The 15,837-nt window shown below is 40.7% G+C and overlaps 1 protein-coding gene across 3 annotated transcripts in view; it reads right to left on the bottom strand.

The window, feature by feature from the left end:
- The window catches only part of NAA16 (N(alpha)-acetyltransferase 16, NatA auxiliary subunit), a 61,692-nt gene that overhangs the window by 45,504 nt on the left and 351 nt on the right, over positions 1 to 15,837 (bottom strand). For all 3 annotated transcript variants that reach the window (XR_003915916.1, XM_029961007.1, XM_029961008.1), the window contains exons 2-3: positions 2,786 to 2,870; positions 467 to 571 (exon numbers count right to left, since the gene is read on the bottom strand). Coding sequence is in view for 2 of the 3 variants with exons in the window: in XM_029961007.1 (XP_029816867.1) it covers positions 467 to 571; positions 2,786 to 2,870 (190 nt within the window). In the remaining variant the exon portion in view is untranslated. The remainder of the gene's footprint in view (positions 1 to 466; positions 572 to 2,785; positions 2,871 to 15,837) is intronic.

The following is a 15,837-nucleotide window of genomic DNA, read 5'->3' as shown; positions in this document are numbered from 1 at the left end:
ATCTTCCTTGAAAATCAGCACCCTGATAAATGCAGTTTGATTACTGCAGCCAGACTTAACTGACACATTTTAATATTAAATGCTTCCAAATAATTTGTTAAGTCACATTCACAAACCCCTGAGCATTGTTATACAAATTAAATTATCCAAACTCCACAAGACCATAAGAGTTATTGCTAGAGATTCATTGTTTAAAACACGCTATTTGTGCAACTACAGTACAAATTCTTACTCACAGAAGTGTTTCATTCTAGCAATACAATTGGTGCACAAGTTCTACTTTTTCTCTCTTGCCTATCTATAACCTCAATTAGACTCCAGATTTTAGAACGGTCCACTTTATTCATTGGCAAAGAGAAATCAGCATTTCTGTGCATCAGAAGTCTTTGTCACAATCTCAGCATCTCAGATTTCCATCAACAGTATGTCATAGCAAAAAGATCAGGTTTTGTACTGCAAAGGATACAGACATGACTCTTTACATCATTACGAAGTCCTTTACGAACAAATTCATACGCTTCTTCCTTCTTCCCTAAGCAGTTCAAGGTCAGTCCTTTCATTGCGAGCGTCTCTGTAAGAAGTAACATATACTTATGTTTCTTACTCCCCATATGTCAACTTCACAGTGAAGATATCCTTTGAAGTTGTTACACAGTGAAGTTCCCCATTAAAATATAAATTTAGATCAGGACAGCAGCCTAGCACAGCTGAAGACAGCTGGATGGAATAATTTCCTTTCTTGAAATGGGTCTTAAACAGACCACTGCAGAGCACCATACAGATGTGATGAACACAGACAACACAAACTTTTATTAATTTTAAAAAAAATCTAATTGGCTTCAAGGGAGTTAACAATAAGCTGAAGCAAATTTAGAGAGCTTCTGAATGTGCGTTTAAGTTCCAGATAGGCAGACCAAGAAAAAAAAATTCATTAGGCTGTGTCGTACTGTAACGAACAAATCTGTCAGTCAGCTCCACTGTTACAGACTGCTTACAAAGCATTAGTTAAGGGAAGAGTATTTCCTGCTATCATATTTGGGATCTAAGAGACCTTCTCAATGTAACAGCATTTTTATCAACATTCTGAGAGGCACAAGATTTCAAACAATACATTGATATGACTACTGCTCTCCCTCTTCCCCCATTCTTCAAGGCACACAGTGGGAAGCAAGTTGCATGTAATGCATGAATTATGCCTGACAGTTTTTCAAGATTCACATTTCAGTTTTTTTGTTAAATAAGAGATCACTTGTTTTGGCCCCTGCCAGAAGATTAGTCACCTTTTCATCACAGTACTCTGGTTTTCCTACAACTACAACCTTTTCCTCAGTATTAATGGCAACAGCCCATGATTCGAGGTCAGCTACAACAGCAGTTTGAGGTTTTATTGATAGACCTGTTTAACACTTTTTCTGTAAAAATGCACCTAAAGTGAACGATGACCCAAAATGAGTCACGTGGGGCTTTTTTGTCCTCCATCCTGTAAGAACAGAGAAAGACAGAATGATATCTTCCAGACAATATCAAGAAGTTTAAAAAAGAATATCCCCACTGTGGGAAGAGGGCCAAGGTACTCCTGCCTTCCCACACCAAAGAGATAACTGCCCAGCCACAGCGATCCATCTGTTTGCCACCTTCTCACTAAACTTTTGAAATTCCTAGTCTCTGAAGCTAAGTGTGACAACAGTGCAGCTTTCCATCAGATCATTTCACTGGCTTAGTTCTGCTTCAGCTGTTCATTCCAGGCTTTACTCCCAAGCTTCAAAGCCATTAGTGGCTCAGAGCCCAAGTAGTACATGGATTGCCAAGGCAGCTAGTTGTCCTGGAAAAGTTTAAGAGGCAGCAAGAGCAGGAAAGACAGATCTGTGTACAGAGATGTTACAAAAACACAAGTGCTAGTAGAGACGAACACATCAGGTCAGAGCGGGACAAAGCAATCTAGCTTTGAGGCATCAAAATTTTTATCTCTAGGGAATTAATGAAGACAAAGAAACAGCAGACATTGATGGAAGCATGAAAAGGACTAGTCAAACATTTTGCCAAGATTTGACAACATCAAATAGGAAAACAATTTTATTGAGACAGTACAGATACACTCAGTTTGGTTGCTTCAACATAAAAAACCCAAGAAAATTTCCCTGTATCAGAAGGAAAGACTGTCTGAACCCCGTAACAGAAACCTGTAATACAGTAAGACTAGAGAAGCTTACTGAGGATGCAAACAGAAGTAAGATTTTGCTGCCCTATTTCCCACAATACTTATCAGAACAGGATCTCCAGATTCTGTCTTCAGCTTCACATCTTAAGACCAACAGTGTTACACTTAACTCTGCTCCTTAAAAGTAGCAATTTGGTATGCAGCACAGGAAATTTAAGAGTATGAACTTGAGAAAAAAAAACAGATTTTTAATTTATTGGCAGAACATCTTCATGCAGTATCCAAAAAAAGGCTGGGCTTGCCTTAAATAAGAACATAAGAAAAACCCACACTAGCATTCTGACCCAGAAACCTAGAAAGGTAACTTACTTGGAAGCTCCACTGAAGTGTGCTTCCACCATATATTTTGATCTTCAACATCCCACTGCTAGGAGTTTCTGACTGAGCTACAGTGGAAACTTGGTCTGAATACACAAAGACTGAAAATCCCGAGTAATTATTCAGTCATAAGGACAGAATCACACCCTGCAACAAGCTCCTTTCTTTCCTATTAGCACGAAACAGACTGATTACACATTTAAGCTCATGATAGGAGAAAAAAAAAACAAATCTTGAGTCTGCAGTTACCTCCATGTTCAGCAAATTTTGGGTTAGAGAGGATCATCTTGCAGAACTTGAGTCCATTTTTGTACTGTTTTTGTTCGTAACATTTCTGTAAAAGAGGTGAAATACAATCACTGAAATGCGTTTAAAGCCAGAGTACCTTAACACACTATTACAAATGCAGCCGTTCATTCAGCAAGGTATGGGGATCAGATCACCAACAAGCTCTAGTCAAATATGGCCATTCATATCACATTGCCTTTGTTCAGCACTCAGAATATGCAGCCAATATTCTACCTCACGGTCCACTTTTTTATTAAAAAACCAGTAATTCCTTTTCAACAGAAATAAAGGGGAGTAGCAATGTCTACTTCGATTTAGAAATTCTTAAAACGGAGACACAAGTTAGAAATCTTGACTCAACAGGACTTTTGAGAAGAGTTAAGTCTTAAAGAGTCTAAACACTCCTTTCAGCATCCAATTTCCCTGGCCTAGTCACCTCCCAGAGCAAGAAACAAGACAGAAGACTTTCCTAGTTGCCAATATAGACTTTTGGAAAGAAGAGAGAAAACTGAACTAGGACAGACCAATCATAACGTCTGAAATCTCCACATAGATATCAGGGTGGGAGAATTTATCAGGTTATTAAAAAAAATAAAATATCTAGTTTCTACCTAGCTGCAATAGTACAGCTAAGGGCTACTTTTATATTTACTTAGAATACCATTTACCTAATTACTAGGTAAACTGGCAAACAATGTGGTTCAACTGTGGAAACATACAGAAGAAACAAAACATGGGAACCCAAGTCCCTTTTCTTCTTTAGAAAGATATTACTTAAGTCAATAAGGTTCTAGTAATTTAAATCAATTACTGATCATTACAGTAGATCAATAAAACAAATTATTTAAACCAGTTAAAGGCAGGCTTGTATCAGCAAACATGAAAACGATGTAAGGTCACTTAAGATTTTTAACTGCAGGAAAACCACCAAACCAGGCTTAGCTTGACACCATTTTCAGTTAATAAGGAGTATTGTCCTGCTGTAATTTAGACAGCTATTCTCAGGAGAAACTATGTCATTGCAGTTATGTGCTTGAGTGTTTTAACAGTCTCCCATAGATTATTCCCACTCCATCAATCTTCCAGGACAGAGGTAAAATCTGTGTTAAATTAATACAGAGTGTAGTAACGCCTTTGCAGTCAGAACAGATCATTACATTGCTTTCTGGGCACAAGCAACAGAAACACGCCTGGGCTCACTTTTGGGTAATCAGCTAAGGTGACAAAGCAAGGGTCCTCCTCCAATCTGTGAGGAAGGGCTTAACTGCAGACAGTTTTTAAGTTCTTGCTGCCTGAAACTCAAGACACCTGCTGTTAATCATGACCAAGTGCAGACCAAATCATAGAATAATTTAGGTCAGCAGGAACCCTTGGAGGTCATCAAAACCACCTCTCAAAAAAAAAAAAAAAAAAAAAAAAAAAGAGCCTGACTGACTTATGGCAGGATGACCACAGGCTTTGAGATTTTTTTTAATTGAGAACTAGCTTCCACACCTTATCTGAAATAATGCCGGTTGTGGCAAAACTCGGAGTCCCTTCTAGGAGAAGGTCAAATTTTCCCATTCATCTACTTGCTTTGTTAACATAAGCTGCTTAATACAATTTTTTAAAGAATCCTAGGAAAATACCAAGAATGCTCCAACTATGCTTTCTAAACAGGTAAGCCCAAAAATAACAGAATAGTGAACACTGATCCACAATTCTGCAACTCTTGCAAGTTGAGTGAAACTCCAAATATACAGCAGTGCTTAACCAGAAGCTATTTGAGTCAAGTGTGCACTTAAAATAGATCCATTATCCTTGTTCTGACATTTTTATCCAATAGAATTCAGTTTCAGGCACTGAATTTAAGATAATTATAGACAAATGTGATTTTTGGAGAACAGACAAGATCACATTTTCCAAAGCCCAACAGATGAATGGGAGAGAGAAATTAATGCACTCCACATTGAGAGGAAGACTAAGTTCAATATTCAGTTTTTTTGGCTTGCTGGTAAGACAACCAGCATACTTTGTTTAGGTTGAAAAAAGACCTCTAAGATCACCAAGTCCAACCTTTAACCCAGTATTGCCAAGTTCACCACTAAACTATACCCCTAAACGCCACATCTAACATGCCTTGTAAATACCTCCGGGGTTGGTGACTCAATCGCTTCCCTGGGCAGCCTCTTCCAATGCTGGAGAACCAATTCAAGTGAAGAAATTTTTCCTCATATCCACTCAACCTCCCTTGGTGCAATCTGAGGCCATATCTATCTTGTCCTGTCTCTTGTCACCCGGAGAAGAGGCTGATCTCCACTTTGCTACAGCCTCCTTTCAGGTAGCTGTAGAGAGTCATAAGGTTATCCCCAAGCCTCCTCTTCTCCAGGCTAAATAATCCTAGTTTCCTCAGCCTCATTGTACTCATAGTGCTTGTCAATAAACAGTTTAGCCCAAAACCAGACACAAAGCATTTCCTGACCACCTGCTTGTCAAAAGACAGTCTGACTACAGAAACATAAGGAGTATGAAATACAACTTTGTGCATTCCATGCTTATGGGTCAAGTCTTGCTGGTTAATCAAAAGGTGACTTAATAGCCCCAGTGCCTCCAAATACATATATGCACATGCATTTGGAAATAAGTTCTGTATTTATAACAATACATTAGCTTAAAAGTATACCAATTAAAAAGGGCTTTGCTCAGCAATACAAATTATTTGTCTCTCCTCATATATACCTACACACATGCGTCACACTGAAAGGCTGACAGATTCAGTTACATGGACAAGCTTTTAAAGCATCCAAACCTCATGAATGGACTACTTTCAAACTTCTGTCTGTCAAAAAACTACAGATGAGCACACTATGCTCCACCTGCAATTTGTTTACAGGAGACCAGACTTTGATGGTACATGATACTATCTCGTTTTGTAGTACAGATGGGCATTTCATAGATGAGAAGCCTGATGTCTCTATACATGTTCTCAAGTCTTTTTAGTAATCAGGGCAAATGTAGCTAAAATGCATGTACTAGTATCTGTCTTTGGTTTACTAAAAGCTCAAGCTAATATGCTGGGTTGGCTTTTTTTGTTGTTTGTATTTTTTACACTACCTTACCTGTTGTGCTTTATGTGATATTGTCCATCACCCTTTTATGGCAATCATTTCCTGCTAAAACTAAAGCCAAATCATGAATGTTTACACACTTGAAACCTCAAAGGGAGATTTTGGCAAGGCCAAAGTGTTACCCAGAACTCTTGCTACCAGATGCTCCTGGAAGGATGTTACCTCCTCTGGCAAAATTCTCATAATTATTTATTTCCTTTTTCAACACCAACTCAAAGATATCATCTATGTGCAGACTTTGCCACACAATTAAGCTACATATAATGTTTGTACTTTCAGGGGAGTATCAAGTACCTCTACAAAGATGTCAAATAGGAATTGCATCTAAGAAGTAACTATGACTGTAAAGGTAAAAAGTAATAGTAACAAGAATAAAACAGAAAAACTTCAGAAGAAACTAAAGAAGAAACTATTCCTGTATTACAGTGCTTTGCTGCTTCTACTTAGGGAACTGCCACTCACAAATTCTAATTTATTTTTTTGCACGATGTAATTTTTTTGAGGACATAAACACTTCCACCCTTAAAACAGACAAACCCCCCTTTCACTACTAAATATAAACAGAATCAGGGATCTGAATCACTAACATTACTTATAAAACAGGACTTCACGTATTACTATTCAATCACGTTATTCACATGTACATTAAGTGTAACTGTTTATAACATCAGGTTAATAAAGGGATTCTTTTACGAACTACATCTCCCTAGACAAAGCATTTGCTACTTCGAAAAAGGCCTCGCATTTAGAGAACAGCTACATGTTTCACATACTGAAGCCATAGTTTAAAACACAGTTTGGCAATTTTGTGGTTGAAGAACATCTCATTATGGTCCTCAGATATTAACACTCACTTCTAAGAAGTCCTCTAACAAAAAAAAAAAATCTCAACTAGCTACTCAGAGACTGCAGCAACCAACTCCCTTCCTCACTTCATGGCCCTGAATGTACTACTGCCCCTGAATGTACTAAAATGACATTTCATAAATCATTTTCATGTGAAGGCTGGATAAAAGGTAGTATCCCATTCAAAAATGAGGACAGCTATGACATCAAACCAAATGGCAGTGTTAAACACAGCACTCAGGCTTCCTTGATCAACTTAAACGTTTTACTAATTTTAAATTATTTAAGATGGTCTGTGACTAACACAGCTGCAGTGAAGAGGGTCAATCCAAATTTTCCACTGACTTGTCTCATGGTGAGCAAGTGTAAAGGGAGCTTATAAGAAAGATAGGGACAACTTTTTAACAGGGCCTCTTGTGACAGGACAAGGGGTGATGTTTCTACACTAAAAGACAGTCAATTCAGACAAGATGTAAGAAAGAAATATTTTACAATATGGATCGAGAAACACTGGAACAGGTTGTCCAGAGGAGTTACATATGTCTCCTCCCTAGAAACATTCAAGGAACTTTCAGCAACCTGATTTAGTTAAACATGTCACTGTTTATGGCAGAGGGGTTGAACTAGATGGCCTTGAGAAGTCCATTCCAAACCAACGTACAATTCCTTTAAAAACAATACCACAAATTAAAAATTGGTTTTGCTGTCTCCTGACAAGAACTTATCAAACACAAAATCCAAACCACTGCCAATGTTTTAAAACTCTGGGTGCAGAGTAAAAGGAAAGGAAAACCTGTTGGTTCAGATGATGGTTGTAGTTCTGTTGAGGTAATGACTGCAGTCCTGTCGAGAGTCGCAGTCATATTCCTGTCAGAGTTTTGGTCCTCGTCTTGATCCGACGAGTGGTACCAGAAGTCCCAAACCCCAAAGTTTATGCTCAAATTCAGGTGGGAATGCCCAGGACAGGGAGTTTCAGTATGGGTGATTTAACTCTGTGAGTCATGGGATATTTTTGGAATCTTTGATGGTCTAGGTCGTTGCAGCTGCCTATAATGCCAGTCCAGTGCGGCCCATTAGCAGAGATGACCCCTCAGGCTGGGTGGGAAGGTGCAATGCCTCCCTGGAGGAGAGTTATCTCAGCTGAGTCAGTGGTGTGAAGACAAAGAAACACTCTCCTGCCTCCCAGGTTCAGCTTGTAGCCTGAGGTGTCAGGTGTGCCCTGGGCAGCCGCTACAATCCATCCATTTATTAACAGTCCATCAGAAATTACATAGAGGGTGCAGAATATACAGTTTTGGTTATAGTCACACAATGATAAACTGGTCCCAACCTCTGTAACTAGGACAATGCCCTACAGGTATATTACACATGCACAGACACCCCCACGTCTGCTGATAAGAGCAGTTAACCTTATCAGCTGAAATAAAAAGAGGAAAGTAACTTAGATACATCCTTTCTCACTTCAATTCTCAAAATGGACAGGCCACATAGTTCTTCCCCAGACCCAGGGACTTAGCAATGCAGAACGGTGCTGAGTCACATCACAGACAGTGGTGTACAAACAGAATAAGCTGCCAGCATTATACAGTGGTAACATTTTCATCAAAGTACTGATGTCACAGTAATATCTAAGTTTTCATTATCATGATTCTCTGTATACAACAGAATTGTTTCCTTTAACCAGCTTTTCCCAATTATTTAAGTTCAAATCTACAGAAAACACAAAAACACCACCACCTGCATTATGTACAATAACAGTTGTAATCACTGCTGTCTGTATTCTTCATTATCGGCAGAATAAAACTGATGTATTTATTATTTGAAAGAACATGTATGATAAGAGAATGTTGTTTCAATATTTACTATCATAGACATCTTTAGAAGCCCTATAAACTATACCTCTTTTAAAAGGGGAAGCTATGATCAATAAGCTTGCCCTAAATTAAGACCTAGCCTAATTTCTTGCTGTGCACACACTCAATACTACTTGAATCCCTAGAATATCCTTTGCTTCAAAAGGGCAGAAACAAGAGAACATAGAGCAGAAAGAGCTCTGAGAAGTAGTTAGCATCTGTAACTTTGTCACTACTTGAGGCAGTAGAGTTCTCTACTGTTCATGAACATGCACGTGCCTCTGCAAAGCATAACAGCAACACCAGAAACTAGACCCTGTCACATATTTTTCATTAGTTTTCAATCTGCACTTGGTGTAGAAGTACTGGAGAGACCAATCTGCCACATTTCCTGGGATGAACTGCAATTTGCCTAGCAAGAACTCAGACCAAGCAGGTGGCTCCACAAGCTAGTGGAACTGCATCTGTGAGCAGTTAAGTAAATTAAACCATGAACATCAGCACTGTTTTGTGGTACTCGATACATACACACAAAAATAAACATTGGGCTTTAAAAGTTATGCTTTTATTTAGACATCTTAAAGCAAGTTCAAGACAATTACCAGTGTAAACTTCCAATTTCATCTCAACATCCCATACTCAATTACACAGTGATTCAGACAAAAAGTTGCATGAATTATACAGATTTGTCCAGAAAGATCAGACCCACCTGCTAAGATACAAGTGTTGGATGCATAAACAGACCCTTATGAGTACGAGGTGCATTGCTGCAGTTCTTACAGAATGTTCAGCCTCCAGCTATTTGTATCTCACCAACCCTTTGAGCCAAAGGGTGTACCTTTCAGTCACGGCTGGGCTTCTCGAACAAAGATTTGGGGAAGGCTCTACCCACGTTTGTTTCAAGTGTGTTGGTGGTTAAAAAGGTCAATACGAGATAGGCACGTCCGGTTGCAAAAGGCACAGCAGAAAGACTCCTTAGGTGGTATATTCTGCAAGGCACGATTCTTTCTGCATTGTCTTTTCTCCTCAAGGGTGATCCTGTGTGCGTTCTCAAAGGCATCAGCAGCGTTATAGATGGTGTGTCTCCAGACCTCCCGATTGGAGGCCAGAGTAGACCAGTTATGGTGATCAATATGGCCAAGGCTGAGATGTTGTTCAGGGAGTCCTTGTACGTCCTCTTCAGGGTTCCTCTCTTGCGGCAGCCGGTGGCAAGTTCACCATAAAGTAGGATCTTAGGGAGGTGGTGGTCCTTCATCCTTTACACACACAAAAAAAGCAGTTGCCCACACACATCCCCTGTGGCATCCACACCTCCTCTTAGCTAATACATCATGCAGTAAAGGGTTCCACAGTATAAGTACCTTTTTGCTAAGAACTTTTTGTTAGAGCCTGCAGCCACTATTTCTACCAAAATAAAAAGTAAGCACGATAGCTTGAACATAGGCAAGACTCTCCTTAGCTTCTTGTCATAGTTTGAGATTGCCCCCCCTGGGAGCTGGGGGGCCTAGAGGTGATTGGGTGCCAGGGTAGTTTTCCCTGGAGGGCCAATCACCGCTCATCTTGTTCCCTCCTGCTGAAAAATCATATATACACAACGAGCGGAGGTTGTTGGCAATCAGTCTGTCTGGCTGCTGTTGTGTCTGCTGCTGTGTGTGTGTGTGTGAGTGTGAGAGAAGGTCGGGGTGGCAGGGCCCCTTTTCTTTCCCCTCCGGGGGCAAGGGGGGCCCTGCAGCCCACAACTCTGCCTAAGCCAGGGTTGGAGGCATCATTGCAGTGCGTGTGTTTGTTGTGAGGAAAGAGACTCACAACACAAGGTAAGTGGGAGAGAGAGAGGCAGGCCTTGCAGCCAAGCCCTCTTTCCCCCCACACCTTTTGCAGCTAGACTGCAGAGGGGGCTTCTTTTTTTCCTCTCACTGTAAAGTGGAAGAGAGGCTCAGCATTGGAGCAGAGCCAAGTGGACGGGCGGAATGCAGCCCGGTGCCAGGGAGATAACCCCAGGTGAAATTGGAGATGGACCAGAGAAAGGCCCAGAGGATGTCCTTGCAGTGATTTAAACAGAGGGTAACCAAAACCTCGGAGGAGGAATGAAGATTCCAGGATGGGTATGTATGATGAGCTGACTGAACTACAGCAGCACGGAACCGAAGTATGAGAGAGAGAATCACACAGCAGAGATGGCACGGAACTAAGGAGAAAGGACTCAGAGCTATCTTCTTGGACTTCGTGAGGAAGAAAGGACTTCAGCAAACAGCTGGAGGTTGGTGGGGGAACCTGAACACTCCCATGAGAGAGAGACTGGGTACCTATCAGCCCTGAAGGGCTTTTTCCTGGACTGAATTGAAGGAGAAGCTTAAAAGGACTGATAGAAGTGTATAATATTATATATATAGTTGCTTTTAGCTTGTACAGTATTTATTGTGTAGAATAGATGTATATATACTTCCCCTTTCCCCTATAGAAGCCTCTTGCCTGAAAGTTTCTCTTCAGTGTTGAGATAAAATTATGGGAAGGGGTGGGGGAAGCCTGGAAATTGGATTTTGGATTTTTGTGGTGGCTCAAACCACCACACTTCTCCAGATTGCTCATAACTTCTCCATCTTCTGTTCTTCTGTTTGGTAATTTCATACTTGCCTCCTTCTTCTCAGGAGGCTTGGGGGCAGGACCAGGGAAAGAGCAAAGCACGCAACACTGCAAATGTACACTTGCAACGTACTGGAGCAGTGGCATAACAGCGTTTTTCTTTTCCCAGGATTCAGTGGTTTTCAACTACTGCACAAGAAAACTGTTTTAAGAGAACCTCAAATATCCCTAAAACTGCAAATCTTAGAGGCAATCCATCTTACAGCCCACAGTAGGTCTGCATTAAGTTAGGATTTCTAAATTTACAACCAATTTCACTTGTTATGACTCAACTTACTCCAGAAATGTGAAGTACTTCTGCATGTTCGCAGGTGGCCCTCACTTTTTGTGCATTGAATAGTTCAGCACAACTGAACTCTTTTTGCTATTCAGTGCTATAACCACCACCAATTAGGAAAAATATCCAGCACAAGGGGAATTAACTCTGAGAAATTACCATTTTTTAAAGAAAAATTCCTGTATGAAAGTCCAGAGTGAAGAAACAACCAGCATCATTCCATAGAAGCCTGCTTTATGAGCCTTTCATGACGACCTTCACAAACTCCTTTTGAAAAATTAAAACAGGAATATTTACTTAGGATAAAGTCTTCCCCAAGTCAGACTCTCTCAAATTACTGACAAATGTGTAGTCTCATCTTCCCTTATGAAAGTCTTACTAACTATAATCATTAGTCTGTTATCTATCCTCCACAACTCTGTCATATTAGAAGAATGCAGCTGGTCAGGCATCCTCACCACCTCTCTTGAAAGTCCATATCAAGGAAATGGCCTGCACTCTTCCTAGGCTGCCCGTCCTTAGCAGCACAAGAAGCAACCACACCACTAATCAGTCTACACCAAGAAGACTTTACCTGACTGCTCCACACTCCTCTCTGTAAAGGAAGGCATCTTTAATGACTTCAAACACCCACTACTCCTGTGGTGGATTACAACGGCTACCTCAGATATGTTATTCATCTCATCTGGGAGGCACTAATTAGCATAACAACATACCTTCACAATTATTGAGTTTAATAGTTCCATAACTCCCCCACATCATTACTAGGAGACTGATTATTTGCATGCTTATAATCCATTATTACTTAATTAAATAAAAGCTTAAAAAAGCTCTTAGAATTCTACAAATAAGAATTAATTTAATTAACTTCTACAAACACTTGTATATTTATATTTTATCAAAGAATAAATTTCATAAGATTATTGAAGAAGTTGCGGAACAAAAAGGACACTACAGAGAAGTTAAACAACTCCTCAGATAGGGCACTTTAAATAACTGCTAAGATCTCCTCACTCCAGAAAATGGAAATTACGTGACTGAGTGAACTATGCAGCAACAAGTCACTGCTGCAAAGGGATATACTTGTGAACTTTTTGTGTTTTATTACTTGAAGTCAACTGCAATTAAAACAGCAAACCTTATTTGATGCAACAACAATAAGCGGAATTCACTAAGAAATCAAAGGATTAGTTATTTACAGTCATGATACTATCCTCAGTTATTAGACATGAAACAAACATCAGGTAAGACCTTATACTGTGTGTTACCTGGGGACACCAATAGTTACTAGAAGACACTAAGCATTCCTTAAAAATAGAAACAATTTGGCAAGTAAGCCAAGAAAGTACTACAAGAAACCCAAGGCTTTTTCCCTAAAGCACTTATAAAGACTACTAACTGTACTCTATCCAGACAGAGCTGATTTGATTCCATAAAGCCAATGTTTAAACTAACTCTAAGATTAGACACAGTTTACAATCTGGATTCTAGGGTGAAGGGGGGAAAAAAAAAAAAAAAATCAAAGCAGCTTAAATGGAAACATACTCTCAAGGCAAGCTCACAAATCTATTTTAAATACGAAAACCAGAAGATCTGCCTAAGCTTACTAGAAGTAAACACCCAATACACATTACCAAACTTCAACCTTAACAAGAAACATTTCTAAGTTACCATGAGTATATGTTTTAGATTGCATCTGCCCCATTAACTAAGAAAACCACCTGAGCTGAAGTCTGATTTTAGATGGTAAGAAACACACCAGCATTCCTGTATTAATTCTTGTTTATGATGCCTTTCTCTTTCCACAACAGGGGAGCAATACTTCAAATACTTCATCCATGCTTTCTCTGAGACTGAGAAGTGGAAGATAAAAGCTTGAAGCTGCTCAGCCCCTTCATCCTGAACAACATCACACCTGCAAGCACCAGCAGATCTTCCAAGGCAAGAGCAACTAATCTGAGAAAAAGTCTCTGCAGAAGAGTCTTAGTCCAAGCCTAAGAAACAAAACAGACTTGGAAGTCAGGACAGCAAAAGAAATGAGCTCTAGGACTACCTTACAGTACTCCTGAGTAAACAGAACTATTACCTATGCTACAATTGCTATTACTTCCCTAATCACCCAACTGCTAGTTTTAAGTCAGCTTCTTCAAGCACTGCCAAGCATGCATGCACACAAACTGATGTGGCTTAGAGACTATTTACTCAGCTTCTTGAGCAGACTTCACAGCTTCCTCTGAACTCCAAGAGGCCACAACACTCAGGGCAGCTCTGTCAGCTTGGTTGTGGGCATCTTGTTCAGACCGTTGATAACCTGTCTCATATGTTACATACACACACCACGCCACTCACTCTGAAGTATTTCTAATGCTCTCCAAATGAGTTTCCCATTTCACAACTGCTAATTCTCTGCAGAGCATTCATAAAAATACTTAAGTCTTAATACATGAGTACAGTTTCCTTGCATCTGTTCCATTTCATTAAATCACTACATGCTTGTAAGGTCTTATTATACAGCCGCCCACATAATCCCCCAAAATGCCCCCAACTTTTGAAATTACTAGGGATGCTATGGGCATTTTAAGTATTCTGGCAGTGCCAAAGTAAGCAAGAGCTGGATCAGTTAAACAGCCTTTAGCACCACAAGCTATACTACTACATTAAAATACTGAGACATGTCAAGTAGCCAAAGGGTTCTCTTTTTACTATGTAGACATTAACATTCCAGAAAGAGAGTGCGTCATGAAAGAGAGCTAGCTAGAAAAAAAGTAATAAGAAATTAAGTTTCAAGAAGCAACAGCAGAAGAGCCAAGCCAACAGTTTTGCGATTAACACTTTAGGAACTGTCATTTGACACTACACAGCACCACCTAAAGCCTTCTGAAAGCTTTGAAAAGAAAGTAAATCTCTGTATCCACTGAAGTTTTATGCATCCCTCTTGTCCTTGCCTAAGCACTAACTCACAAGTTTTATCCACTGTTTAATAAAAAAAAAAAAAAAACTCCATCTAAAATATGATCTCCCAAAAAGCTCTTCAGTTGAAAAAACTTTAGAAGTGACTGCTACTGTGAACTTGTTTGCTACTAGTGAGAATAATCACTTAACTGTTCTAATATTAGTCATTTATTTTTAGCAGAGAGAAAGAGGAGTGCTAGAATGACTTACTAAGATGCATACCATAACCATGCAGTAGGCAACAAATCCCCATTAAGAACCATTAAGTTTTTTAAAATCTGCACACTACCCAAAGCAGGTAAAAGAAAACAGCTCTGAAGCACCTGCTGAAATGCACCAGCTCCATACTGAGTACACAGCCTTACAGTGTTTTGAGCTCAGCTTCCTGAAGCCAAAATGCTCACCTCTCAATCACAAAGTTATTGAAACCAGCCAAACCAATTCAGAGATAACTCAAGAAATTTGTGCCTGCCAACAAGATTACTTAGTGTGCTGCACAGACGTCCTCCTCCCGCAGACTGGCAAACTGACAAAAAACACCTCAGTTTTGTTGAGGCTGGAACTCCATTACTATCACACTGACAAGTTCGTGAAAAGGGGAGTGTGTTTGCTTGTGTGGAGGTTGTGTTTTCTTCTGGGGAGAGAGGAATAGGGGCTTTTTCTTTCCATAAAGTGTTAGCATTTTAAAGGATATAGTGATTGAGTACAAACTTGCAGATAAAGTGAGCTCCTCCTTTAAAGTTCTCTCACAAATACTCAACGTCCTCTAGACCCTGAAGTCTCAAAGAGCTCAAGTTGCCCAGCACATAAAAGTTAAGTCATCCAAAGGACGTACAGAACCAGGAAAACTTCAATCCGCCAGACGTCTTCAACTACACTCAAAATTGCTGACTGAGCGAAATCGCTTTAACCTGGCCCCTACACTGAAACCGACACTCTTGCTGGAAATAAACCACCGATGTAGATCGACTCAGCAACAGCAAAGCCCTGCTACGCGTGCCCCGTGCTTCGAGGTCTCCTTCTTCCCCGCTCCGCGGGTGGGAGCGGCGGCGGAGCCCCGGCTCGCCCCGCACTCCGGCGGCGGGCGGGGCGGGAGGCGCCCGGCGGCCCCGGGGAGGTACTGGCTCCCCTCCTCCTTCGCGCCCGCGCCCGGTCGGGAGCCACACCAGCCCTTCCCGCCCCGACACGAGCAGGGGGGCTCGCCCGGCCTGCTCGCGGGCCTCAGACAAAGGAAGGAAGGAAGCGGGGACGAACCGGGACGAGGAGCCGACGGCAGCCCGGCCCCCCCCCGGGGGCGAGCGCGGCCGCCGCATCCGTGTTCGCTCAGCCGGGGCCAAC

This window comes from Manacus vitellinus, unplaced genomic scaffold (assembly GCF_001715985.3).
Source record: "Manacus vitellinus isolate BGI_N305 unplaced genomic scaffold, ASM171598v3 scaffold_2_pilon, whole genome shotgun sequence".
Taxonomy (NCBI): Eukaryota; Metazoa; Chordata; class Aves; order Passeriformes; family Pipridae; genus Manacus; species Manacus vitellinus.
This window is presented reverse-complemented; position numbering and strand designations above follow the sequence as displayed.